Consider the following 25,959-nt stretch of genomic DNA (forward strand, 5'->3'; position numbering starts at 1 on the left):
CATCCGTAAACTCATCATGTAATTCACAAAATGTCTAAGAGGTAACGCGTAATATGGTCTTACATTGGCCTGTGGCTTATAATGTTACCAGAAGCACTTGATGGCAGTTTTGGTCCATATTATTTGTTTACCTTTTGTGCATCTCCTCTCCGCCACCCTTCAATCTATATCAACACTTTTATTATTGTTGCTAAGGGAGGGCGAGGCCCTCTTAGGCGCCGTCCCTACACTCAGCAATAGTCATAATTAGCCTATTACATTCTGCCCACCTGCATATATAGTCTGTGGAAAAATACATGTGCCTAATAACACATTATGTAGATCAATTGTACTGACATTCACACATTTGTTACTATAGTGCAAAGGTCAAATTATAGTCACAGTAGAGTGAAGTGGACATTAAAAAATGTTTACTGCTTCGCTCAGTGCATATTACAATTACTTTACACATGCAAACAATTGTCCTAATGGACAAAACACCTCTTCAATATGGTTTATTATACTGCACTGATGTTGCCCCTTGCATCCTTGTTCTGATTAGATTTCCTTTTAAGATAAACATAAAAATAAGTAAGCGATAATATTTGAACACACATTAATGTATTTATTGCTGCAGTGCATTCGTCAAATTCCATGTTAGTACCACAGTATAGCACACTTGAGCTGTAAAAAAAATATTGTTTGTTGCTTCAGAGATTCTATGTTAAAATGACTTTACATGGGGATAACGTACTGACTAATAGTCAAGAAGCCTTTTCAGTGTGAGTTTACCTTACTGTTCAAATGTAATCCTTGTATCCTAATTATTTTAAATAACTTTTTGCTTAATCAAATAGATCCAATGGCATAAACCACATTTACACTGATGCACAGAGTGCAATATGTTATTTACTGCCATTGTTGAGGTAGGGGAGAGGCAAGACATCTCGCACAAGGTTTCTTCCCCCTCATGGATAATGAAGACTATGGGCCTGATCTAAGTAAAATAGAAATACTGAATTCTTAATACCGAATTTTACCGAATCAGTAGTAAGAAATCGGTATTTCCGATGTATATAAAAAATCGGAAAAAAATACTGAATCGGTAATATTTGATAAAATGTACCGAATCCTTAATACCGATCGCTATTACCGATTCCTAAATACCGAATCGGTAATTAAAAAAAACAGCAATTGAAGATTCAGCCAATCGTGTGCATCCACATCACCTGCCAACCAGGAAGTGGCCACACCCATGCAGCTGCACTGAATCAGAATCTGCTGGAGAGGCAGGGAGTGCAGAGGAGAACACAGGAGCAACTGAAAGAACATTTCCTGATACAAACTGCAGAATGGCCAACAAGGATAGTGAAAATGATGGTGCAGAAAGGAAAAGAAAATTTTAATTTAGCGAAAGGGAGCTGGAGGTCCTGATTGAGGAGGTGGCAAGAGAACACACAAAGCTGTTTGAGAGACAGTCACTGCAAGTGCCAGAATGCAAGAAGAAAAAAATATGGATTGGAATACAGGAAACTGTAAATGCCATTGGAGTGACCCACCGTGAAATAGACGGACTCAAGAAAAGGTGGTACGACGTCAGGAGCCTGGCAAAGAAGAAGATGGCCAAAAAAATAAAACAAGCCAGCCTGACAGGTGGAGGAAGAAATAGAGCACCTGATCTGACTAAATTGGAACTGCTGGTGGAGTCTACCATTCAGCCTGAGAGTGTCAGCGGGATCGGGGATGCAGACAGCTCAGCCGGAGCTGGCATCAAACAAGGTAAGATGCATGCGCACCAAGCTGCGCCCCCCGCTCACTGACCCCATTCCCTAATGAGGCAGTGTGAATCCCACTCCAGTACATGTTTTAGTAAACTCCAGCAATGCATTATGGGAGATGTAGTCAGTGTAACACCTATCATAACAATCATCCGACTGAACACAAAAGCATGTGCCACACATCAGTGATAAGCAAGCAGAGGACAGTCAGATAGATTGGCAGACATGAAAATAATTTTTTTCGAAATGCTGCCAGACATGTGAGCTAATGTACAATTTGTCTCCACAGGCGAGACATCGCGCCTGTCTGCACATGTCAAGGCAGGAAAGGCACCCCGGAGGGAGAGAACGGAGGAGGCCATTTCAACTGCATGTCACACCACACTACCACCACCGGCATCAACACCACCACCGGCATCAACACCACCACCGGCATCAACACCACCACCGGCATCAACACCACCACCGGCATCAACACCACCACCGGCATCAACACCACCACTGGCATCAACACCACCACTGGCATCAACACCACCACTGGCATCAACACCACCACCTGCAACAACACCACCACCTGCAACAACAACACCACCACCTACATCACCAGCAGCGTCACCACCGGCATTACCAAGACCCAACACCACCACCTGCAACAACAACACCACCACCTACATCACCAGCAGCGTCACCACCGGCATTACCAAGACCCAGGAGGCATGCAGTTGCCAGACTCCAAGAGATTGAGTTGTCCGTGGAAGACTACAGGGGTGGAGAACAGTCAACGGTGCCAGTGGATGGCAATAATGCAGGATCAATGTCCCCCACGGAGCGATCACACACAGGTGCCAGACGCCGCAGGGCTAGGGAACTCAGTCCACCTTTGCAGGGCGAGGAGCATGGCGTGTTTGCAGGTCTGGAAGTGAACATGTTAAAGGTCCAGCTCCTGCAAGGGAAAGCAATCCAATCAGTTCAGCGGCAGAGGAGACATGTGACAGCAAACATGCAGAATATAGAGAAGGGCATCTGCTCAATGAACACAACACTGGCTGAAGGCATGAGGGACATAGCTGAGGGCATGAGGGACATGTCCCAGTCGGTGAGGCTGCTGTGCAGCAAGCTTGATGAGGACAGGATGGCACGGCGCAGGGAGAGGCAGAAAATGGAGAAGTACACCAAGGCGGTGAACCGCCTCTCTACTACCACTTCTCTGCTCTGCAGGCGCTCCGTGGCCATGCAGGAAGGGATGGCACACTGCTGCCGTGATGTGTCAAGGGGTTTGTGACAGTGACCACTGCACTTGAAGTGCTCCTAAATAATCAGGCTGCCAATACTGGTGCAGGTGATGTGGGGGACATTGAGTAGACAACAAGTCGCAGCAGTGTAACGACCCCTGTAACTGAGTCCAGGAGGAGCAGCAGAAGTCAAGGTGCTGGCACTGGATTGATTGTCAGTGACAGTCTGCAAAGGGAATCCAGCAGTGTTGTGCGTGGCTGCAGGAGGTAATGCAAGCCACACTTAGTCTAGCTAACTGGGTGACTTAACCCATGACATCTTTGTAGGGTGTTTACAAATAGGACTGCCATGTTGAGCCCTTCATGTGGTGGCGTAGTGCCAATATATTAAACTATGTCATTCAAATACAACAACTGGCTCTGTCTCCTTACTTACTCAAAAATAGTTGCGTGTAATCTCAGCCCGTCTGTGTCTCCCATCTGGTGCTGGCGCCACTCCTGCTGCGTTGGGCTCTGGCTGTGCAAATTCATCATCATCGTCCTCAGTCAGTTAATTCAACTGCTGTACCTTTCTTAGTGGCAAGGTTATGCAGCATAACACAAGTTGCGATGATCTTGCAGCAGATGATGGGTTGGTACTGATGTGCGCCTCCGCTTTTGTGGAGGCAGCAAAACCTGCTTTTCAATAGTCCAAACGTGCGCTCCACAATGTTGCGTGTTGATTTGTGCATCACATTGTATCGTCTCTCACTTGGGGTTGATGGGTTTCAGTAAGGAGTGAGGATGAATGACCGCACAGCATATGCGCTATCACCTAGGTGGGGAAGACGGTGCCATTAATAACAGTCACCAACACATTCTTCTGCAGTATACATCAGGGTGTGTCACAGTGATTTACCTAGCAGGTATCCTTCCAATTCTCCCGCAGCCAGGGGTGTGTAGATCCCACTGTTCTGAAAAATGAATGAGCCATGGGTGCTCGCTGGAAATTTGGCCACGATGTCGGTGATTAGGTTGGATACATCGCAGATTACCTGCACATTAATGGAGTGGGTGGATTTTCTGTTTCTGTAGATGACTCAGTAGCTGCAGGTGGGCAGATTGGATTGTGTGTCCCATCAATGGACCCTATAACATGCGGGAACTGGGCCTTTTGGTATAAGTCTTTCTTGGTTTTCTGCAGTTCCGCCTGTGTGGTTGGGAAGCTTATGTAGTGATGCATTCTCTGCCTCATGGCATCCAGAAACTTGTTAAAGAAACGGGACAGGCAACTCTGTGACACACCACCTACTGCAGCTATCACCGGCTGGTAACTGCCAGATGCAAGTAGGTGTAGGCTACAGAGCACCTGCACATGTGGTGGTATAGCGTGCGCCCTTGGTGTTGGATGCTCCAGGAGTGGGTGCAGGTCCCTTATCAGGTCCAGGATGGTTTGTGGGTGTAGCCTGTACCTTTCATGGATCTCTGCCTCAGTCAGTTGGAAGAGTGTGATGCGCTGTCTGTAAACGCGCTCCTCCCGTCTCCAGATCCTCACTCCTGCTGCCTGTAGCCGTAGCCGCCTTGCAATAACATAGAGGGCCGCCATAGTGATCACACTGTTGCATTTTGGGGCTGTTTAAATACAGCGCACCTGATTGCCACCTGCTTTGAGACAGTGGTAATTACCGACTCTTAAATACCAAATTTGTGGAAATTAGGTATTACCAAATTTTTCTACATTTCTTTTGTCGTTTTTACCGTTTCTTATTTACCGATTCGGTATTTGGGGGTTCGGTAACTCCGAATCTGTAAATTAGGAATCGGTAGTAAGGAATCAGTATTTACCGATTCCTTATTAAAGATTTCTTTTCTACATTGGGGATTGCTAAATACCGGTCGGTAATGCTGAAATCTACTGATTTTCGGTATTACCGCCCGGTATTTAGCTACCTACATCTGGCCCTATATTACACTCCAATGTCAGTCCTAAGGAGAAATTCACAAATGCAGCCAATTTCTGTTACAAAACTCCTCTAAGTATTCTAAATGTATCTAGTCTACCTTCTACGTCATATGTGCAGAATAGTTTGAAGTTAATGCCATGATAGTTTTGCAATTTATTTTGACCTTTGTTAGCGACCAGATAGATATATTTCTGGTGCAATATGATTACAAATTAAAGCCTGTTATAGCAAGCACCAGGTTCGTGTTTTCTGTGCTGGAAAAAAGGCTGCTTATGACTTCACACATTTTTTTCGCTGCCTTTGTATCATTACCTGATCTGAGATATAATTTGCAAATAATGTAAATGTCCCTTTTTGACTGTGTGCCAAAGTGATTTGTCTAGTGGTAGAAAATTTGAATTGATCTCATGGTCATACAGGTCTGGGGACCATGTGTTGAGCGAAGAAGTATATGGTGTGTTTATCCCTGGTTAGATCACATTCACTTTTGACTGTTTAGGCCCAGTATCTCCCCCAAACGATTGGCCTTCATTATGAAACATTTCAGTCTAGGAATCCAGTGCCCATGTGATCAGAAGTACAGAGGATCACATGACATTACATTCTGTACCGTTCTTCATGCTTTGGAATGTTCATTGTGTACATAGAATGGAACTGTTTTTTGCTGTTTTACATGTTGAATTTGTGCCCCAATGTTTTCAATTTGAATATATGACGTAATCCCGCATACCATCAGTCCGCAAAAAAAAATCCCGCATGTACTATTAGGCCGCAAATTAAAATAACGAAAACTTTTAGAACGAATATGCCTTTAGCACGCATGCCTTTACAACGTAAAGGCATGCATGTTAAAGGTATACTCGTTGTAAAAGTTGTAAAAGTAAGTAAAAGTACACTACCCTACCCTACCCTACACTCTAATGTAATACCCAGCACGACCCCCAACACTACCATAAAGCACTTTACTACCCTACACAAACACTACAACAGTACCTTAATACACTACCCCCAGCGTGACCCTACACAAGCACTACAATACTACACTAAACCACTACACCCCCTAAACCCTAAAACACTACCCCCAGCATGACCCTACACTACAACACTACCCAAACCCTAAACCACTACACCCCAGCATGACCCTACACTACACAAACACTACAACACTACCCTAAACCACTACACCCCAGCATGACACTACACTACACAAATACTACAACACTACCCTAAACCCTAAAACGCTACCCCTGCATGACCCTACACTACAACACTACCCAACGCCCTAAAACACTACACCCCAGCATGACCCTACACTACGCAAACACTACAACACTACCCTAAACCACTACCCCCAGCATGACCCTACACTACGCAAACACTACAACACTACCCTAAACCCTAAAACACTACCCCCAGCATGACCCTACACTACGCAAACACTACAACACTACCCTAAACCCTAAAACACTACCCCCAGCATGACCCTACACTACACAAACACTACAACACTACCCTAAACCCTAAAACACCACCCCCAGCATGACCCTACACTACGCAAACACTACACTACCCAAAACCCTAAAACACTACCGCCAGCATGACCCTACACTACGCAAACACTACAACACTACCCTAAACCCTAAAACACTACCCCCAGCATGACCCTACACTACGCAAACACTTCAACACAACCCTAAAACACTACCCCCAGCATGACCCTACACTACGCAAACACTACAACACTACCCTAAACCCTAAAACACTACCCCCAGCATGACCCTACACTACGCCAACACTACAACACTACCCTAAACCCTAAAACACTACCCCCAGCATGACCCTACACTACGCAAACACTACAACACTACCCTAAACCCTAAAACACTACCCCCAGCATGACCCTACACTACGCAAAAACTACAACACTACCCTAAACCCTAAAACACTACCCCCAGCATGACCCTACACTACACAAACACTACAACACTACCCTAAACCCTAAAACACTACCCCCAGCATGACCCTACACTACGCAAACACTACAACACTACCCTAAACCCTAAAACACTACCCCCAGCATGACCCTACACTACGCAAACACTACAACACAACCCTAAACCCTAAAACACTACCCCCAGCATGACCCTACACTAAACAACCACCACAACTCTACACTACACTAACACAACACTACACTACACAACACTACACTACACAATCACTGACCCACGAAACAATTAACACAAACCCACTTACCTCTCTCGTCATCGTGGTTTTCACAACGCAAATGCATTTACCATACATGCCTTTAAAACGTAATTCGTTGTAAAGGCATGCGTGATAAATGCACATGCGTTTTGAAAAAATGCGGTATAATGGTATGCGAGGTCAATGACCTTGCGGGATAATGGTATGCGGACTGAAAGTCCGCGGGATAAAAAATGGGGAAAATGGCTGCAAACCTTTTAATTTACATCTCTAACCAGAGTAAGGTGGAACATCCTGGTTTAAAACTATTGGAAATAGGAGTAGTTAGACATGTATTGAACACATATATAGGACCTCTATTAAAACAATTGTGCTATTGATATGCTTGGTGCTTCATTGAAGGTATTTCGTCTGTAACTTGCCAGAACAGGATCCTAAGTGAACAAGAGTATTTATTTTAGACCACATCAAGTGGCTTAACTGATTTTGTACTAGAAAGTTGATTCTCCTTTACTCCTTGTGCAGCTTCTGCGAATGACCATAGCAAAACAAAGACTCGGAGATGAGGAGGTTGGGGCTCGTCACTTTGCGGCTCATGAGCGTGAAGACCTTGTCCAACAGCTGGAAAAAGCACGAGAGCAGGTAATCATGAGTGAAATATTTCTTGTTTACAACCACAGTTCTTCTTACAAGCAACATTAATACTGTTTAGTATAGATTTTAGATTATTTTATTTGCTTATTGGGATTGTTCCTTTGATTATTTATATTGAGTGGTTAAAAATCTCACTCGCATTCAAAATGATATGTTCAAGGCATGTGAACTGTAGATCACATGCTTTGCATAGCCTGCCATCTAGTGTTGGCTCCGGATGTTTGCACTTTGTTTTTTTCCGAAGAAGTCTTTTCCAGTCACGAGATAGGTGACTCCTCCTTTCGTTGATAGTGCGCATGTGCATCAACTCCATTGTTAGATTGTTAAAATTGGTTGCAAATGTGCCCTGACTGAATTATGACAGTCCAAAAAAATGTTGTTGGGTGTGAAAAATATTCCAATTCTCCAGTGCAGCAAATAACTATAGTCTTAATTAACCAAAGTGCTCTGAAGGATGATTGGGAAGTATGTGAAAATATCCTTCTAGATCTACTCCACAAATTCTCCAGACCTCCCAAAACAGGTTCATTTGGATGTCAGTGAAGAGCTATCAATGACACCTGTAAATGGTTTGGGGTGGAAAATGTAAGGAACCCTATCTGTTTGTGGTGAACCCCCAGGTTTGGAGCTTTTGGATATTCTGGATTTTCTGACTTATGCTAGTTACAGACCTGCTCAACAGGCCTCAGCTGTTTATAAACATTGGACAATAACATTCCATTTAATACTAGAGCAACTGCTGTTAAAAAGGTACCTAGCCCAACACTTTTGATGCATATCATGCTACCACTGAAAGATGTGAAACATTGTGGTACTAGTCGAGTCATATATGTATGAGGTTCAGGGGTATGTGTTATTCTTCCCTGAGCCTGACACTGTCAGTTTTATTTCCAACTTGACGGATGTCTCAAAATCAAGTTGTGGACCTGACACAAGTCTAGAAGTAGCCCTCAACTGATGGCAGCTATAAGATTGTTTAAGATTGTAAATGTTGGTCTAAAACCTAGTTATGAGAGTGCAAATTAAAATCAGAGTTCCAAAAGAACACCAAAGGAAAGCACTTGACTAAACACAGCTGAGTTCTTTTGTAACAATCTAACTGACTGCTTCTAAGAGCATTCTAAACTCAGGGCAAAGGCAAGGAGAGAAGATTTTCAATTGTTGGCAGGACATGGCAAAGCAGTGTGAAGGCACCTTACTCGGCTCTGCCACTGTTCGATAAGGTCCTTGCAGGACTCTGCATTCCCTAGCTCTTGAGGACTGATTGACATTTATTCTTCGGGAAGATCTGCAGTCTGTTAGTAGATTTTGAGTTCAGATTACTGCCAAAGGAGAGGTCTTGCTCTGTAAAAAAGAGAGCCCCCTTTTGTTGTGGTGCAGGATACATCTAGTGAGTTTTCCTTCATCATCAGACTAGCTTAACAGGCTTTGTACTACATCACATAGTTGTGGGTAGGATGGAGGGCAAGCATGGAATAAGTGGGTCTTTTCCGTTCAGTGCATGAGTTAGAGTTGCCGTGATATCTATTGGAGATATTGTTTAACTAAGGACTATAAACAGTGCGAATGAGAGTAACATTTGCATTAACTTCCAGATGCAGAGATCTCTATGGTTGGGTGTGGTGTCTGTAATCTTCTATGTTAGCCTTTCATCTGACCCTGAAAGTGTTCATCTGCTGAACGGTCCATGTTCCAGAGGAATTGGTCTTTTTTTTTTGTAATCCTATGTGGAGGATTGGAACGATTTTTGTATCGGTTCTGCACCTGTGCTGACCCACAGAAGCTATGTACAAATAGACTTTGTGTTAGAACTAGAAAACAGCTAGCAGCCTTGCTAATATACCTTAATTATATTTTATCACCAGCTAGGAAATTTCGCCTTTTCTATACGTTTACCACCAGCTGGGAAAGGTTTGCCTGTTGTATGGATAAGTGGAACTCTCCGGGTAATATCTGAAAGTCCTGTTTCGGTACTTGTAGGTGCATTGCCCCTGAATAGATATGTGCTCCACAACAAAGAGGAAGACCCGCCTCCACACAAAGCTCTACAAAGAGAGTTTACAATTCAATTTACCTGAAAGAAAAACGTAATAAATTGGAAATATCTTGATATTTTTTTTCCTTTGCATCTGTAATAAATAAATAGACAACATAGTTGCAATCATCATTATATATGAAAACTCCTACCATTCCGCCATACAGAATAAATATCACAATAGCCATTCAAGCTCCACACATACCACTCATACCATGACAACACACTCAATCACAATATATATTAAAACATCTCATACATTGAGCCATAACAAGAAGGAAACCCTTAACATCAGTACTGAGTATAGCCACGGGACATAATTAACAATTTTGCCTCAAAATAAGAGTAGGCCACATAAATAAATTTCTTAGCTCACTAAGGCACCTATTTGTATTGTTCAGTATTGCATGGGATTTTTTATACATTCAGAAAAAACGTAGTATGTGCATCCATAAGTTTTTCGGTGTGAAGATGATTATAGTGCTGGTGCCGAAAAGCGTTTTGTTGAAAGGTGATCAGCCGACCACCCAGCTTCAGGACATAAACTGATGACCCAGAGCAGTTAAGATCACAACTGTAGAGAGAGGAAGAGAACAAGATGGCAGACACCTATAGTATAGTCGGTGTCAGAACACCCTGCCGAAGATAATAATGGAAGAATCAAGCATGGTTATTGGCCGATAGCATGCAGGACTTTCCTTATCATCCTTCTTAAATATATAGGAACTATGACAGCCTTATTCGATGTCCTAGTAGAACACCACTACAGGTTTAATTAGTTAAATAAATTAGCTAGTAATGGATTCCAAACTAAAGGCTCAGCACAGAAAAGATCTGCCAGAACTCAATCCAGAACAGGGGTTCTTATTGATCAGCTGGCAATGATGGCCTATTGTGTTTCTTCTGCAGAAAAATGCAGACAAGATTTACCAGCCCAAAACTAACTCAGTATTAGAGGCAACCTCAACAACTAAATCTGAGGCAAACATGTTCCCATAATGATCAAACCTGTCCTCCTCAGACACCAGTGGCGGTAATGGTCGAAGATCGCCCTGGCAGAACAACAGTGAGTTGATAGTGGCCCTAAATAGGCAAAAGGCTTTGTACTATATAGCTTGGAACAAATTCTCCAATGCCTTTTCTCTGTAATTTTCCTATCTCTCAGGATCTGTTTGTAGTTGCTACAACAACTGGAAATGGGATTGTATCCCTAGGAACCGAGTGGAGGACTTTTTTTTAAAGTTCAATGGGCCTTAGTACAGGCTCCATCAAACATCCTCAATGAGGTCTTGACTTCAGTGGTCTTGGGTTGATTAATAGAACGTCCACTTGTGTATAGTGTTTCAAATGACGCATTAATAGTAATTGGTGTGGTGTGAAGCGTTAAACAAATTTCGAAAAGCTCCATGTTAGAATGAAACAATGAAGGGAGTACTATAGTAGGTCCCTGACCATTTTAGAGGCCCTCCTTTGGCCAGGAAGCCTGAATATTTTAAAGTATAGGCATGTATGTCCAGGGCTTTTTTATCTCAAGGATGTGTGTTTCACAAGTGAAAAAGAATTAACAGTCATTCCTATTCACAGAAATTTTCTTTAGAGAGTTATTCCAATACATTGTTCGGAGTTCATGTTACGTTCTTTGGGGTCCCGTGTTTAACAATTCACTTGAGAAACAAACAGCCTTGACAAATCCCTAAACTTGCATGTCTACACAAGGCAAAACATGTGTTGGCTATACGTTCCTTTATGAAAATCAATGTGATAAATAATAAAAACACTGTAACAGTACCATTTGTGTGCATGTATCAAAAACATTTTTACATAGAGATTTTATTTATTATTTATTTATTTAAAGAGTTTTATATAGCGCTGGGTAGACCCAGAGGTATCAGAGCGCTTTACATGAGAATCAACAATGTAACAGAAAAAGTTCAACAATTACACAATAAATCCCAAAAAAATAGGCAATGCAATTAGGAGAGGAGAGAAAGGAGAGAGAAAAGTAGTGGAGGGGGCAGGGGAGGTGAGAAAGGGAGGATAAGGGAAGAGTCAATACGGTTAAGACGAAAAGAAGTCTGTCTAAAAAGAAGCGTAATGACAAACAGTAAACAAAAGTCTTATCTATAGATATCAATCCACAGATCCTGAATGGTAAGTAAATATTAATCTTGCTAAACTTGAAAAACAACAGCAATATTGATTTTTCCTCTGGTGCTTTAGATTTTAGGACGGACCAGTAATGTAACATACCTAAACCCAACAAAATGGTTGGAAATCCACGGACGCATTTTTACTCACATACCTTTCCTGTAGTTCAAGAAGGTTTTGTTCGGATTTCTGGAGACTTTCTAAATCTTTCATCATTTGAGAAATATGTTCTTTTGAGGTTTTGCCCTGGGTGTATGTGAACCAGCAGCCTCCGACGCCGATCACTATGGAGATCTTAAGGATAAAATCCTTCACCCAGTTGTGAGGGGGACCTGTTGTAATACTGACATGAGGAGAAAGCAGCAAGTATTATACACTCGGTTAAGTTCATGTTTAAAATCAATCTGTGAGCATAAATATAACATAGGGCTGAAGTTTATCCCTGGGCAGGGTACATTTTTGGAGGTTCGCACACAACTACTTGGGTACCCGAGGCTGAGTTTATCTACGGTCAATGAAGCTGTATGCACCACGATCACTACAGGACATACCTCAATTCGTTCACAAACGGAATTGGTGACATCCAGGACTGCTGTACAAACATTAACAACAAGCATTGAAAATGCAATAGGTCTCGCCTTTGACCAAATCAAAGCCATCTGCTTTGCTAATGGCACTGCACTCCAGCCTTGCACCACTTAGTGTATATTTGTGACATGCTGTAGTTGTATGTAGTTAGAATTGTGTTAGCTGTGTAGTGTTAGTAGAAAAAAAGCAGTGTTTCAGTTTTGGGAGGTGAATGAATTGAAGAATAGTATGTGTTTCAATTCCGTAGAGTGAAGATTACAATAGCATCAGGCAGACGAAAGGGGTTAGGGGAGAGCAAATATATGCATGTATCACAAATATACACTAAACAATGCAAAGCTAGAGCACAATACCATCAGCAAAGCAAATGGCCTTAACCTATTCAAAGGCGAGACCTATTGCATTTAGAATGGGGGGGGGGCGTTCTCCAGAAGGAAAGCACAGTCCCTTCTGGCCAGGATACACCAAGAACAGACGGAGCAGCGGTGGGCCGGCAGGCATTCACCCACAGGACTTTAAACACGGGTATAAGTAAATCCAGTGCAGCGGAGGGTGGGGGTTTGGCGCACCGGTCTCCCAACACTGAAAGAGTGTGCGATTCCCACACTGCAGACTGACAAACACTTAGCATACACACACACAACAGACACCCCCCTCACCCACACAGCAAACACACCACGCACACACAGCAAACACACCACGCACACACAGTAGAGAGACACCCTCTGCCCGAGAGGATTCCACACATCCCAGCCAATCTGTTCTGGGGCCTGGTAGGCCGCCCTCCGCCAGAGCTGGGTCGGAGGTGCCTGGGAAGAGTCCACGCCTTGTTGCCATGGCAGGGCCCCGAGGTTGCCGCCCACCTAAATGTTACCAGGGCCGGACTGACCGCAGCAGGCACCCGGCAATCCCCCGGTGCGCCGCGCGGGTGGGGGTGTAGTTGGTCCTACTCTCATATGGGTATTCTTGGCAACTACATTCTAAAAACCAGCATCCTATACAATGAACATTGATTAGAAGGCCAAGAGTGTGTTGGGCCTCGTTATTATTGTAATTACTAATACTGCTACATGAAAGACAAAACCCATAATATGTTTACACCTATTTCTATGGCAACAGATGTTTTATCTGTAGTCAGATCATTTAAGCACTAATGTACAGCTATAAGTCAGCAGTTTAGTTTGGATTTACTCCCAGCTGTTTTTTTAAGAAGTTATCATTAAGCAGTCTCTTTTACATAGTCTCTTTGTTTTCAGACATCTTCGTATAGTGAAACTTAACCCTACTCCATGTTCTTCTAAAAAAGTTATTCCTACCCTTCTACTGCAGTCCTGGGCCTATGTAAATCTTCCTAAAATAAAAAATGAAATATTGTATTAGTCTTTTGCACTTTTTCAATCAATATTTTTTCAAATGTCTTTTTACTATTGTTTTGTTATTGGAAATTCTTTCAGACCGCTTCACCTAAACCGTTTTGTTTTAGTGTGATGTAACGAGGGATCAAACTGTTCCCATATCACATCACAAAGTTCATCCACTGATAAATTCGGCATTCGATTTACGTAGTAAGTCCACGTAGGTGCAGAAAACCTCCGACAAGGCACTCTTGCTCTTTTTGATCTCCTCAGTCTTTGTTGATGTTCCTCTGTGTCACTTGCAGCACATGACTCTGTCTCTTCATGAATAGTAAGTGGTATTTGATCAACTTACACACTTGTTTTCAGTCTCCTTTGACCAAAGTTTGAAGGCCACTCAATGATGCCGGTGACTTTTCATCCAGTGTTAGTTCATTCACCCAGTTCCGCTGTTCGTTCTGCTGCTGTCTCAACTGCTTACTCAAGTTGATGCCTGGTCTATTCTTCTTCGTTAGAGACTTTAAGGCCACTTTGTGAAATCACAGGAACTTGTGTACTACTGTCTGCAAATCTTCCCCCCCTTGTTTCTCTTTGTTGTGGTGGTACATGTGATACTGCTCTTTGCAGTCATTCAGCTTGCGGTGATGTAATCACCAGTGCTCTTTGTGGCAGCTCAAAGAACAACATTCTTTCATATGTATGTATCTATTGACTTTTCGAGTGTGCTAGGCATGCACCCAGTTTGATGATCCAGCAACACTTAACAGCAGTGTTTGTTATTAAAATCACATAGTAGGGGCCTTTCCATCTCGGCTCCAAACAAGTCTTCGAACATGCTTTTTGATCACAACCCAATCTCCAGGATTGAGGTTGTGGCACTGTTCTCGATGCGGGTCTTGTATGGCAACTTCAACCTGGTGAGAAACAGAACGTACCACATCAGACAATCCTTTGCAGTAATCGAGTATCATGTCATCTGATGCTCACAAGTGCATTTGCAGGTACAGCAGGCGTTCTTGTTGCATGTCCTATCAAGATTTCATAAGAGGATACCTGTTTTTTTTCTGTCTGGGATACTTCAGATTCTCATTAACACAAGTGGTAAAGGGTCAGACCACTTTAGAGAATTGGAAGCACAAGATTTTACCAAACAGGAATTTTTAGCACCATTAAGTTGTTCGACAATACTAGAAGCTTCAGGTGGATAGCTACAGTGCAATATCTGCTCAATTTGTAATGCGGCGCACAGCATCTTCAGGACCTCATTATTGAAATGAGCCCCACCACCTGACTCCATTGCCACTTAGGTGAGCCGCACAATTTACTACCACCGCTTCTGTGGGCAACTGGGGAGCCTCTAGTAAGTTCCTCACGTGTTCGCCATTTCTTATTGACATTCCATTCCAAAGGATGTCATGAAACCTCTTTGAGAGCATAACTATCCAAAATCACGGGACACACCAAATCCTTACTGACTATCTGTAAATTTAGTCCCTTTCAATTGGGCTGGTAATTGGCATACTCTTGTAATGCAATCAATTCTGCAATCTGTGCTGAGGTAATACCTCTAAGCCATGCAGCTTCTACAATACCATTAATTGTGCAAACTGCGTAAGCTGCTTTCAGGATACCGTCATTATTTCTTAAACATGACCCATTGACAAATATTTAATAATCGGGCTCTTTCAGGGGTTCCTCTTTAATATCTGGCCTTGTCTTGGTGCATTCATCTGTGAAATCTAGACAATCATGTTCAACGTCCTCAAAATATTTTCATTCAGAGGCAACAGAGTTGAGGGCTCAAAGTTTGCCTCCTTTTAAAATTTACATTGTCTCAAGTGAGGGTCTGTTGCTCATATTTTGTGATCATATTGTGGGTCATGTACTGGGTTTTATTTTGTGTGAGCAAAATCTCAATCTAGTGAGGGACCATAACAGTTAAAGAACGTCCCATCACTGTGCTCTCAATCCTTTCGATACCGACACGAACCGTAGTGACTGCAAGGCAGCCGGGCTGTCCTGCGACTACAGGGTCAAGTGTATTTGAGAAATAAGCCACGGGTCTTTGAGCATCTCCATGCATCAGTAAACACTGAGAGAGGGCAGCCCTCCTTCTCATTGCAAAACAATGTAAACATCTTACTGTAATCAGACATTTCTAGTGCCGAGACACATCAGAGACTTTCTCTCTGGAAGGAGACTCTGCATACCCTTGTGGTACTTGGCACCATGCTAAAACTCTCTGTTGAAACACAAAGGGGAAAGAAAACTGTGAATACTCATACAATGCACTGAAAGCAATGCCAGCCAAAGGTCTACGACTGTGAACCATTCTGCAGTGTACTCGATCTGAAAAAGTATAGTGCCTGGATTTGGTACTATGGGACAACAAAGGTGCTAATCTTACGGAGAGCCTGCACAATCCAATATTAACCATTCAGCTTCTTTTAACCCATGATCGGAGAGTAGCATGGACTCCCAATGAGTTCCCTTAAAACCCCTTTCCTCAGCATATCTCCAATTACGGTTGGTTTTCCAGCAATTGTTTCTGGTGTCAAATTATATGGTGGTTTTCTTGTGTACACTGCATTTTGTTTCAATGTGGCTCGGACAGGTTCTACACTTTCAATCAGTCTGATAGCTTTCCTTTTGAACTCCCACACTTCTGAGTGCAGTTTCTTTCAGATCAGGCAATTATTGTTCAATAGTTCTCACTGGGAACAACCCTACACCTGTGTCTCATCGAGCCATTTTAAACTCTACGTTGTCATAATGTGTTTAGAACTGTGTGTCATTTGAAGCACAGTAAATTGTGCAATTAAACTTGCACAACAAATCTCTCCCTAACAGGTTTACGGGACTTAAATCGCAAATAACAATTTAATGTTTTTCCTCAAACAACCCTATATTTACAGGAATGTGTTCTTAAATAGGATTTGCAATCTGTTTATTTGAAACTCCTACAACTTGGATCTTCTTTCCCAAGAAGGGTAGGTATGGGACTTCTGCTGTTCTCACAGTGGATCTTGTTGCACTGGTGTCAATAAAGAATGACATTGGGTGGTCATTTACTTCTTCTTCTACAAATGGTCTTCTCTGGTCTACCACTAAGACTGCGCAAAGCACGCAACCTTCCTCCCTACTCAGACACAGTCATTTGGAATTACTGGTGCTGAAACCATCATTGTCAAGCATAGGACACTTTTGAAATGTATTTTGATTTTGCAATGGGTTCAGGTTTGCTTTGGGCAACTGGTTCACATTAAATCTGGGATTTCTCATATTCTGTGGGACTAATGGGGCTTGTTGGGGATACTGATTCTGGAAGCCTTTTTTAGCAAACGTCGTCTGAGCTAACATGAATTTCTCCTTAAGCTTCCTCTGCTTCCTTTCTTGTTCATCACTAGAGTATTTTGAATACCTCAGGATCTCATCCAATGACTTTATCTGCCAACAAATCACACTGATTTCTGTTCTTAACCCAATAACACACTGGGACACAAAGAATCCTATATCACTAGATTCAGGTTACTCCCTTCCACCGTACTGTTGAAACACCTGTAACGACTGTTCATAGTAATCATGCACTGATTCCTTTGGCTCCTGTGAAGTTCTATTAATCTATACCCAATCAATATTTTTTTAGAGGCACCTTGCCTTTAAGGAAGGTAATCACTGCTTCATATATTTCCATGACTACAGGAGATGATGCCTTAGTACGAGTATCTATTGTTGGCTCTTCACGAGTACATTCTATAACAACCTTGCTTTTAGCCCACAAATCATTTAGCACTACAATGTTAAAGAATGTTTTCAAATCTGCCCACAGTACTTTTAAAAAGTTGACATATCTGTCAAGCTGTGTGCACCACTGTGCTGGCTTGTTTCTCTATTTTGGAAAGTTGTATCTAAATGCTGCAAGATCACCCCTTGTCCATGCAACATTAACATATACCCCTCCTGCTGACTCTCTCAATTGGTACACCGAGCTCCCTCTTCGTCCTTCGACCCAATTGTTACCTTTTTATTTTCCCCTTCTTACTCTGATTGTTTCTTTTTCTTTTCATGTTTATTTGAGTATTTAATTAAACAAAATTCAAAGTCACTCCATTTACAAAGGCATTTCACTAATTCAACTATCTGCAATCACATTCCTGAAGGGCGCATTGTCTTGATAGCTCCATCATCCAATTGCACTCTGTAACTTCTCTGTAAAGGAAACCTTTTGAAAGTTTGACGTATTTTCGGAACAAATCAGTCAACTTATCGTGTGTAATTGCTCCATGTCTTATAATTTCTTTTCTCAGGTAATTCAATTCTATCTCCTGATACTGGCTTAAATGTTCAAGTTCTAAGCATCCCCGAATAATCTTTTCTAATTCCACTTTTACTGTGGAAACATTAAGTGGTCGCTCCCTTTCTGGTTCTGGGGTAATTTGTTGTTCTGCACTGTCTGTTTTTTTAAATCCTGCAGCTTCCTCAAACCATGGTCTTCCTCTCCATCTTCCCTCCCTTGTCCCTAGAGACGTCCCTGTCAATAATGAAGGGCCTTAAATCTGAATCTCCTGCGGACCTGTGCCCTGTCAAATTCCTGGCGGCAATGGCGGAGATTCTGAATCCCACTGTGAATAGTGTTTTGAATGCATCTCTTCTTAGTGGTCAGGTCCCGGTAAGCTGGAAGAGCGCGAAAATAATTCCCTTATTGAAAAAACCTTCGGCTGATCCCATGGTTTTAATTAATTACAGACCCATCTCATTGTTGTCTTTCTGTGCAAAGACAATTGAGAAATATGTCCACTCGGTGATCAGTGATTTTGCTGAGACCAACAATCTTCTTCACCCAAGCCAGTCTGGCTTCAGCTAGAACCTTAGTACAGAGAAGGTGTTGCTGGAGGTCTCTGATTCATCATAGAGACCCTGGACAAAGGTGGCAAAGCTGTTCTGGTCCTCCTAGACCTCTCGGCGGCCTTCAACACCGTCCCCCACCGTCACCTCCTGCAGCGGTTGCGGGAGTGTGGGCTTGGGGGCACGGTGTTGAAGTGGTTCTCCTCCTTTTTGGAGGACGGATATCAAGAGGTCTGGTCACCCCTGTTCTCGGCCTGCATGCCACCCTTGATTGTGGGTGTGCCACAGGGATCTATCTTGAGCCCTGTACTCTTTAACCTGTACATGGCTCTCCTGGCTTCTCTGATTGAAGCAGGAGAGTTCACGATTATATCCTATGCTGACAACACTCAACTGCTGTTCACTGCAAGAAGGGAGAGGAGTTTAACTGGGAGATGATTAACAAGTGTCTAAGAGAAACCTTTGCCTGGTTCAGACTTAATCATCTTAAATGTAACCCGTAAAAGTCTGAAATCATCTTCTTTGGCACTCCCCCTCTGGATGCCTGGAAACAATGGTGGACCCTCGATATGTCTCCCCCCCCCCCCCCCCAGTCAGCAGTCAAGATCTTGAAAAATCTGGGAGTGAAAATGGACGACACCCTATCTATGACACCACAAGTACAGTTGGTAGTAGGCACGTGCTTGGTCTCTTGAAAATGCTGCGTAGGTTTTATTCCTATTACCAACCTCACACAGAAAGACGGTCGTTCAGACCCTTATCATCTCCAGATAGGACAATGCCAACGTCCTCTATCTCTGCCTTCTGGAGTTTTTGCTCAACAGACTGCAAGTCGTGCAGAACGCGGCAGCTAGGGCAGTACTGAGTCTTGGACCTAGAGACCGGATCTGCCACCACCTGAAGAATCTGCATTGGCAGCCTGTCTGATGCAGAATACTCTTCAAAGCTCTGGTTCTGGCTTTCAAAGCTCTGCATGGCATGGGGGTGTATTACAGCCGTAGAAGAGTCTCATACTATGTACCTGGTAGACCCCTTAGGTCAGCACAATAACACCTTATGGTCATTCCAAAGTGTCTCAGAGCACGTCGTGGCGGTCGCTCGTTCCAGGTGCTAGTGGTTGGTTTCTGGAACAAGCTGTCACTCCTGCTTAGGCAGGTCACAAACATATTGGCGTTCAGGAGACGATTGAAAACCTGGCTGTTCCAACAAGCAGTATAAGTAGCCACTCACCCCGGGATCGCAGTTTTTCCCCTTTGGCCTCTGTATCTTTACGACTTAGTGCCGGGATATTCTGCAGAGTAGCTGTGTGCTCTACAAGTCCCTTTTAACATAACATAACTTAACATGGTAGAAAAATCCCATCTTTGAAATAAACAGCCTCTCCTTGGGCTATTGGTGTAGTAAACACGATTCATCCCCCTTCTCTCAGTAATCGAATCATTTACAGTGGATTCTAGGCAACAATCTGTGAATTCTGTCATGTCATAACAAATTCTGTTACTGGGGCTCCTCCATTACTGCATTCAAAACCACATGAGTCAGTGCAAATCTCTAAATTCAACAATAAATGATTCAGTATTGCAATTAAATTTTTTTTCCGTAACCGTCAAATCTTTCTCCAGTCCTGTCAGTTTTCAATTCTTGAAGACTCATTGACCATGCGTTATTCACACAGCAACTAACCTATCACAGTGTGGCACTTTGTGTCATCATCAACAAATGACAGCGCAATATTATACCAAGAAACCAATCCCAGTGCGGCACACAATGATTAATGATTAAGGCTGCCAGTTTTCAGTTTTTACTGATTTTCACAGATAAATATAGATGGAAAACAATATGTTTTTTGTCTGTATTTATTTTTAAAAGCAGAAAATGCTGAAAAATCTGCTTCTTTTGAGTCACTTTCCATGCTGTCTTTCATGAATCACAGGCCAACAGCTGAGCTGATAGACAGCACAGGGAATTAAAAAACAGGCTAAGATTTCATTAAATACAGGCATATGTTAATATGTATATGAAGAATAATGGTAATATTTACCTATGGGTGTAGTGTTTTGTTATAATGCAACAGCTTAATTTGCTAAAATGCGACAGGCATCAAAATCTGAATGCATGTTTATCAGTTAAAGAAATGTGGAAATATACCATTTTGTGACTCCATTTAATCCCAAAACACAAAATACTAAATAAATATGGTTAAATACCAATAAGATGGCTAAATACAGATGGAAATATTAAAAAATAAATTCCTTAAAATCGGAACCCTACTTATGATTTCACTCCTTGCTGCAGTTCACCATTCTTTACAATTTCTTTTGTACACACAAATCTGCACTCTCAAATAACGCAAATAAACAAATCTTTGTTTCTCTAAAGGTAAACAAAAAGACAACTCAACAATTATAATATTAAGGTTTTTTTCAACTTCCGACTTTTCACTCAGAAAAAGATTTTGTACAATTGAATGAAATCTCGACCTGCAGAAATTCTTCCTAATCATTGTAGCTTCATCCTTTGCGCAATCCGCTTCTGCCAACATCAATTGATATTAGTACAATCACAACAGATAATAATAGCCCTAAGCTCAGTTGTGTAGTTAGCTGTACCTCCCTATCTACACCACAAAATCTTAGCAGGCAAGAAAACCATATAAGTGTCTTATACATTTATTCCATTATCAGTATACCTATCCCAGAGTCTTGGGCTGCATTAAGCCTAATAACCTCTACAACGTCTTCATAACACACATAAACATCATCAACTCTTTGGGCAAATCGCACCTTGTCAGTCTTCAACTTCTAGCCATTGGACTTTGGGATTTGGGCACTACCCAATTAGTTTAAATAAAACTCTGGTTTATCGTCCTATGCACACAGGTTTGATCCCCGCCTTGGTCCTGTGACTCAACAGGTCCATGGACCTTGGCTGTTATGTTTGTGAAGATCAGAAGCAAATCACCAAATAAATATTAATCATACACTTTGTCTAAGTTCAGTCAATCAGAATTTGTAAAGATTTTAAGGGTTTTATTATTTCAAATTTTAGTAGATTTTCTTTATTTTAAATCATACGTTTTATTCATACGAGTCTCAAAATAATCAATCTTGTACAGAATTGATAAAGAAATAATGGTTAGTTCAATGCATTAAGCATGTTCCATAAAGGAATAAAATCCCTATTCTAAGAATGATGTAAAAGGTGTTAGTAGGAACCCATGAAGAGTTCAAGATCAAAAGAGAGTGAGGTCAAGCATGAAGCGCCGCTATATCCAGAGGTCATAAATCGATCAGAACAGAACGTCCCATAAAGAGACGTTTAAAAAACTCAGTAGTGTCTCAAAAGCAATAAGGAATAAGCAAGGGAAACTGTGCAGTAGCAACTGCATTTAATAGCGAGGGTAGTAGGCTTGGGGAATGGCTTGAAAAAGGCATGTGGAAAGTGTGTCTTGAAAAAGGCATTAACTTACTCTAGGAACACATACAATTATGCAGTCAAAGTTAATGTTGCATTTAATGTTGCGTCTTCTCCACTCGTCCAATTATCTTTCAGGGTTCTTCCTGGGAACAGAGTCACTCCTTTCCTTCTCGCAAGGACACAATAGTACAGAGGTCTTCAAACTTTTTTGCTCTGAGCCCCCCAAGCAAAATGTTTTGGCACCAGTACCTCCCTCCAAAAATGCATGGCAAGAATAGGGAGAATGGGAGGGGAAGGGCTGAGCTCCCCTTCCCCTCCCACTCTCCCTATTAATGTACATTTATTAATGTACAAATATATCAAACCAAAACAGAAATTGATCACAATAGGGGTGTTGTGAGCCAGGGTCCCAATGGAACTGCACCTGCTGCACTAGAATGTCCTACAAACAAATCCCCCAAAACTCCTCACCTTCCTCAAGGCATCTCCCTGAGGATGCTTGTAGTTCAGCTCGCTGAGCTATACAATCTCCTAGAGGTTGTGTTTTTGTGACCATTGGTCTGAGTTTGCAATCGCGCATACGACCTTTAACGATCACTCATGCTGCACTATAAGCCTGCTTACCCACCCCCCAGAAGACATTTATGTTTGTATTGCAGGAATGCTTGTGTTTTCAAATAAGGATCAAAAACATATTCAACTTATATTCAGTTGCAGCAAGTGAATTAACCCATTGTATCCATCTTGGATGTAAAGCTTTTGCATGCGGAATGCTCGCTTTTGTAACTGCCTCTAAGGCTGATACAGGACTTACGACCATAATGCGTTTCCCCTGTGCTAGGACTCTTTCCTTTGCAACAGCGGTTTAAACTGCTGGCAAAATTATTTCTGTTGATGGAAATTTCATTTCTGCTTGTGTATACAAATGTGATTTGTATGCAATTGGTACTTTCACCTTCGTTAAAAGTTAAGTATGTGAATCTGCATTGACCCGGAATGATTCGGATCACTAAGTTGCGTACGTTTACGCGTGTTTGTAAGTGTTTTGTTACTAACATGTCAGCTTGAAGTGAACGCAGGATATCTGTGTGTCCAATGTGTGATTTTAAAATCAGATTTGATTAGTTTGTAGAGACGTTTAACCCTTTATGCGTAGGTTAGAATGTATGTGCTTCCAAAATTCAGGAAGCCTTGCATCGACTAAGTTTTTCCGCGTTTTTTGAGGTTGGAGCAGCGCACACTTTTCTAAAAAGTTGGCTGCCAGGCTTTTGCCTTCACTTGATAGTTCATATCCTAGAAAAAGGATGTTGAGATTAGCAATTCTTGATTTTTTTTTAAATTGAATTTATAACCCTCAAAGGCGAAGCCCAGTATAATGGTGTTCACCATGTTCAAGTATCTGTCCAGGTCATTGTCTGTCCGATAGATATCATCAACATATGACAACGCCTTGTCATCATAAATTTGTAGTAACTCTGTTACGCTTGCTGAGAATAACCCCGGGCTGTTCTTGAACCCTTGTGGGAGTCGACAAAATTGAATATGGGTCCCCATTATTGAGAAAGCTGTCAAATACCTGCTTTCAGGTGCAATATTTTGACAAAAGAAACCGTTAGAAATATGTAATGTGGTTTTATATTTTTTACGCACAATGTTATTCATTAATGCTGTTCTATGTGCGTTTTGCACTGCAAATGTTTTACAACAAGAGTGTAGGTGTCTGTAATCCAAAACTAGACAATATGTATTGTCTGGTTTGGAAACAGGAAACAAAGGATTGTTCATTGAGGAGGTGCATATTTCAATCACGCCTTGGTATTCAAGTTGATCTAAGATCTCCCTGACCTGTTTTTTAGCTTCTTGCTTAATCGAATACTGCCTTTGCGCAGTTGGTTGATTTTTTTAAGTGGATTTTATGATGAGGTGAATCCTCATCCCTTCCTATATGATTTTTGTATAATGCTGGGGCTTGGGCAACTGCCCATTTCCTGGCATAAGTATATTTTATGGTTTAAATCTTTTATTATTTTCATCAGAACAGAAAAAACAAAGAGACCACAGTCGCCAATCAGTATAGCAGTTCTGAGCCACACACAGGGGGCTTCCATCATTCGGAACGCAATAGCAATACAAGCAGTGTCCCGGGAACGGGGTCCCTGTCGTGGGTAGCCTGGGTCTCGAACTTCGCCCCCCTCCCCCTCCCTCCCTTGTCCCCTCCTTGTCCAGTTAGGCAAAGCCATGAAAAGGAAAAAGAAACCCCAAGTGTAAGAAGATAGTCCTCTGTTCCGGGTACGAGAATGTATATTAAACCCTGGGTGTGGTCTTCCGCTTCCGCGGCTGGGCTTCGGCCACTTCAATTGGTGTGTCTGCTAGTCGCAGTAAGCGCAAATATCGGGGGCAACTTAGCTCCCTGAATTCGCCAGTACGCAGGGTCAGGAACGCCGCCAAAGAGCAGCGAACTCTTCGCCCCGTCCTGTCTTTGCCAGAGATAACTTTTCCATCCCCAATATCGTCCACAGTCTATGTAACCAGCCAGAGTGTGGGGGCGGTTGAGTGGACCGCCAGTGTGCCACAATGTTCTGTACAGCTGCCCCCAGTGCTATTGCTACGAGTCGCCCTCTCCTGGACTTCCATAAGTATATTTTAAATGTACTGGAACATGGTTGGAGAAGGCTGGTATAATGATGTCTTCGCCATGTGGGCACTCCCTGACAAAATCTGGTGGCCAGTCCCGTTCTGCTAGAAGTATGTCATAACCCTTCGAAAGATGCTCCCAGGAGAGTGCTTTCACTTTTCTTGGTATGTCTCCCTCCATCAGAAGTGTTATTTCATATAACCTATGTGGAGAAATAACTCTGGTGTCTACAGTCTCAACTTGAATGTCCTCATTCAAGTTCACTTTCTCCAGAAGTCCCTTCAGGTTCTGGCGAGCTATTGTTACTTCTGCTGCACTGTCCAACATTATCTGAGCCCATTCTCCGTTCTTGAGTTGTGTTCTCAGAATCCTCAGCATGTCTGATCTTCAGACCTGCTACCTTCTTTTTGGAGAATTGAGTTTTTTTTTTTTCTGAACGTGTTGATCGTCTTTGGGCTACGCGCTTTCTTCTTTTTGATCTGACCGTCCTCTTCTTTCGGATGTCTGTGACGATATCTGAAAGGTACAAGAGGAACGTGTATCAGTATCTTGATACCTGTCAGGTTTTCTCAAATTATCCCTATTCCCGAGGTTATACCTCCTTTCAGAGGGCTCCTTTTGAGGAAACCTACCTCGGGATTGAGAACGTTTCTCTTTTGAATGTTGTTTGTTATTTTCCCACTTCTTTTTAGAAGGTGTAGGATTCTGTATAATAGAGTCCTTCTCAGGACCTCCAGACAGTTGTGGTTTAACTGTTTCCCCACCTAAACTGTCTCTGCCTAATTTTTCATAGGATTTTTCAATTATTCTGTCTAATTCTTGTGGTAGTTCTGTTAGATCAAATTCCCTTAATTTCTGGTGGATTGCCACTGATGCTGCTTCTCCTTTAATATTAGATAATATTATTGTTGAGACCTGGTCGAAATTTTTCAGCCACCTGAAATAGAACCTGTGATTAGGAGTGCAAACCCAGATCCCTGACATGGACGTATTCATCGATTACGCCAGCAGACCACAATGACACAACAAGCATGCACAACTGTATGCTATAGAAAACAGGCAAGTGTCCGTGTTTTGGTTTCCTCTCTCCCTGCGTTACCATGGTAATTATACAGTTAAGAAATCTGACTTGAGGATCAAGT

General features: G+C 42.3%; 1 protein-coding gene across 5 annotated transcripts in view; it reads left to right on the plus strand.

The window, feature by feature from the left end:
• CCDC149 (coiled-coil domain containing 149) overlaps positions 1-25,959 on the plus strand; it is a 480,627-nt gene that overhangs the window by 242,442 nt on the left and 212,226 nt on the right. For all 5 annotated transcript variants that reach the window (XM_078678386.1, XM_078678383.1, XM_078678387.1 and 2 more), the window contains one exon: positions 7,666-7,782. In XM_078678386.1, the coding sequence (XP_078534512.1) occupies positions 7,666-7,782 (117 nt within the window). The remainder of the gene's footprint in view (positions 1-7,665; positions 7,783-25,959) is intronic.

The sequence above is a fragment of the Lissotriton helveticus genome, chromosome 2_2 (genome assembly GCF_964261635.1).
Source record: "Lissotriton helveticus chromosome 2_2, aLisHel1.1, whole genome shotgun sequence".
Lineage (NCBI taxonomy): Eukaryota > Metazoa > Chordata > Amphibia > Caudata > Salamandridae > Lissotriton > Lissotriton helveticus.